The following is a 3,423-nucleotide window of genomic DNA, read 5'->3' on the forward strand; positions in this document are numbered from 1 at the left end:
ATAAATGTATTTCGAATTTAATTATAGTAATATTTATCATAATTAATACTTCTTATATCTACCTTAGGGTACATATTAAAAAATCCCATCAAAAAATATACTTCTTATATCTAACCTTAGGGTACATACTAGAAAATCCCATCAAAAAATATATTACATTTTTAAGTGATTATCCTACTTCAAAATACCCTTGCATAGAAACCTTTTGGAAATCAAGATACAATTAAAACTCACCCACTCCCACTGTTGATTTTGTGTTTCGATTTTGTTAATCGCTGCCTGTTATATGTTCATATCGGCCCATTTTTGATATGCAAACATGGAGGAAATCATAGATTTGTTAGACAATAACAATATAACAAGCCTTCTGATTAGCCCAAAATCAAGGCTAATTATAGCCTAATCACAAGCTATTTATATTGTTAACAAATTTACTAAAAATATATCGTTTCAAGAATTGCCGGTTTTGTAAATTAATTACAACAACCGCCGGAAAATCTATTCTGAGTCTGAACCCGACTGTACGTGGCCCCCACCGGCCACCATTAAGAGTCGTCTCCACACGTTTAATAAAAACGTCGCCACTTTCCGATCAACACTCGTGTCTCTTCACGCACTTGCTTACTGCAGTAAAACCAACCAATAAAAAAAACACACATAAAACTCACAACTCACTGCATTTACCCTCTTCATGCGGTACGTGTCTTTTCTTTTCAACCAACACAACCCTTCCCCAAACCGCTTTAAACCACCCCACGCACACACACATCCGCCATTGTTATCCCTCTCCATCACCTTCTATACGTAACACAGAATCGAGAGTGGGAATGGATGAGTTTCTTCTTTGTCAGGAGGTCATGTTCGATCGTAAAAATGGAATCTTGGAAGATGCAAACGACTTTCTTCTTTGTGATGAAGTATGGGATATGAGTCCAGTGATTGAACACACACGACAACACCATAAGCCAAAGGAAATGAATACTTTGGTTCACCATATCACCAAAGAAGATTGTGAACGCTCGTTTGCTAATTGTCTACGAAAGGAAATGAAGTATATGCTTGGCTCAGGATACGTAAACCTTCTTGAATGCAATCCTTTCGTTGCTACCTGTAGATTCAAAGCGATCCAGTGGCTCATTCATGTACGTTCTTTAATCAACACTCAAATTCTTTCAACTTTGATCGGTTAAGATCGTGTCTAATTGTTTTCGGATTTTTTTTTCATATGCAGTCTCACCGGCGGTTTAATTTTTGTGTCGGAACTGTGTTAAACGCTGTAAATTATGTTGATCGATTCATCTACATCAATAAATGCCATGTAAGTCGTGTTTTATGATCATTGTTTGGTTGTTGTGGGAAGTTTTGGCATTTAAAGATTAGGGTTTCTCATGAATATACTATAACTAACATTTGTTTCTATTGATGATGAAGGGTTGGAACTATTTGATGATGGAGTTACTTTCTGTGGCTTCTTTATCGATTGCTATCAAATTTGGTGAGACTAGTCCTCCCTCGCTTAATGAAATTCAGGTGACAATTCATTTTGATGACAACTCATTGTTTAGTACTTTAATACGGCAAAATGAAACAAATAAAAATATTTTCATCGATTTATTTATTATATCATCTTATAATAACTTAAAGCCTACATTATAAGGATAATTTCAAAGTATGATTTTTAAACAGACTTGTGGTTGATGCAGGAAGGTCTAGAGTATTCTTTTGAAGTAAAGCTAATCCAAAGAATGGAATTGAGAATACTGGAATCTTTAGGCTGGGAACTTAATTCAATCACTCCTCATTCGTACGTTGAGTTGATCGTTTGGGAATTGAATTCCTATTTCAAGAATCATCTTGTTCTTGATGAATTAAGTTCAAGGCTTAATGACCTTCTTCTTGCCTCATCTCTGGGTATGTACTCCAACATTATCTTAAGTATCGATCACATAATATGTTTTGCATTCATTAATGGCATCTTGCCGAATTACCGTACAGATTATAAATTTCTCAAGTACCGACCATGTGTTATTGTCATGAGCGGACTAAGATGTGTTCTTGAGGATTTTCTCCAGTTGACATATCAAGATTGTCTTTCCCACATCTCTAACTTCATTCCTCCAGATCAAACTGTAAGCTAGCGAACAAAGTTTCCACCTTTATTCATATTTTTTTCATGCAAAAAACGCTCATTTTATTAGCTTGGTTCGATTGATACAGGAAAATCTACAAACGTGCTGTAAAATGATGCAGGAAACCTTGGTTCGATGTTGCAAATCTGAAGCAAACGGAAACCCATCGAGCCCTGACACCGTATTAATCAAGGAGCAAGTTGCTATCTTCGAGGAACAGATTGATCTTTCTCTTATTGATGGATCAAATCTGCAGAAGAAGAAGAATCTGGTGAAGAGGAAGAGGGAGGAAGACGATGGCTGTTTTATAAAGCATAAGAAATATGTAGATTAATTGATTGGTATAATCATGATAAGGATATAGTGTATGGAAGACACATAGATACTATAAACAGATGGGTGATAGGCTATACTAGAAGTTTGGTAGAGCCTACGGAGTCATGCAAACAGTCAATGAAATCGCATGCGTATATTCATGATCCACATAAATAGTGTTGGATTTAATTAATATTTGCTATTACTATTATTACCTTTTAATGATCTATTGTACTTTGAAAACTATTGGACCAATTCCCCATGATGATTCTACGCCTACAAAATGGTATGTTTTTGACTGATCGAAATTATCCTTGTGAAGTTACTACAATCCCTATGACAAATAGGTAAACATGAAAAAGTAAATATAAAGTACATGTGGTTTTTGAAAATCTAAATTTTAATCCTTAATTTTAAAAACTAGATAGTCTTTGGTTTCAAAAATTTTAACAAAGAGTCTTTTTTGTTAATTTCATTAGCTTTTGGCTGTTAAATGAATGGTATTTCTATCATTTCGCTATCACGGAGACTATTTATGAAGTTTTGCATTATATATATATATATATATATATATATATATATATATATATATATATATATAATTATTTAATATTAAAGGGTTCCATCTCTCTCTTTCTCTCTGTGTGTGTGTGTATCTTCTTCCTAAAAAGAACACACCCTTTTAAAAAACTTTGAAGCAAAACTGTCAAAGAAAATGGAATCGAAGTCTAATTTCAAATCCAACTTTAATTTCATATCTAATTTCATATACAAACTTAAATATCTCTCTATACCATGTTCATCTTCATATGATCATCATCTTCGTTATGGTGAAGCTGTGAAACAAGAAACAGCCAGCTTAGGGTGTGACAAATTGATGTCATTGGGGCATTTCTACAAACAGTTGGTGTGCAACTTAAGAAAATCACCATGAAATCTTTGTTTTTACTTCTAATTGAAATCCAAATTGGAGCTGAAC

General features: G+C 33.9%; 1 protein-coding gene across 1 annotated transcript; it reads left to right on the forward strand.

The window, feature by feature from the left end:
- The first annotated feature begins 717 nt into the window (after positions 1-717).
- Positions 718-2,636, forward strand: LOC144997953 (putative cyclin-D7-1). The gene is made up of 6 exons (XM_078957808.1): positions 718-1,142; positions 1,232-1,318; positions 1,432-1,530; positions 1,704-1,911; positions 1,996-2,129; positions 2,218-2,636. The coding sequence occupies exons 1-6, from the start codon at positions 828-830 to the stop codon at positions 2,461-2,463; spliced, it is 1,089 nt and encodes a 362-aa protein (XP_078813934.1). The 5' UTR covers positions 718-827; the 3' UTR covers positions 2,464-2,636.
- Positions 2,637-3,423: the final 787 nt, after the last annotated feature.

The sequence above is a fragment of the Lactuca saligna genome, chromosome 5 (genome assembly GCF_052625555.1).
Source record: "Lactuca saligna cultivar CGN05327 chromosome 5, ASM5262555v1, whole genome shotgun sequence".
NCBI classification, from domain to species: domain Eukaryota; kingdom Viridiplantae; phylum Streptophyta; class Magnoliopsida; order Asterales; family Asteraceae; genus Lactuca; species Lactuca saligna.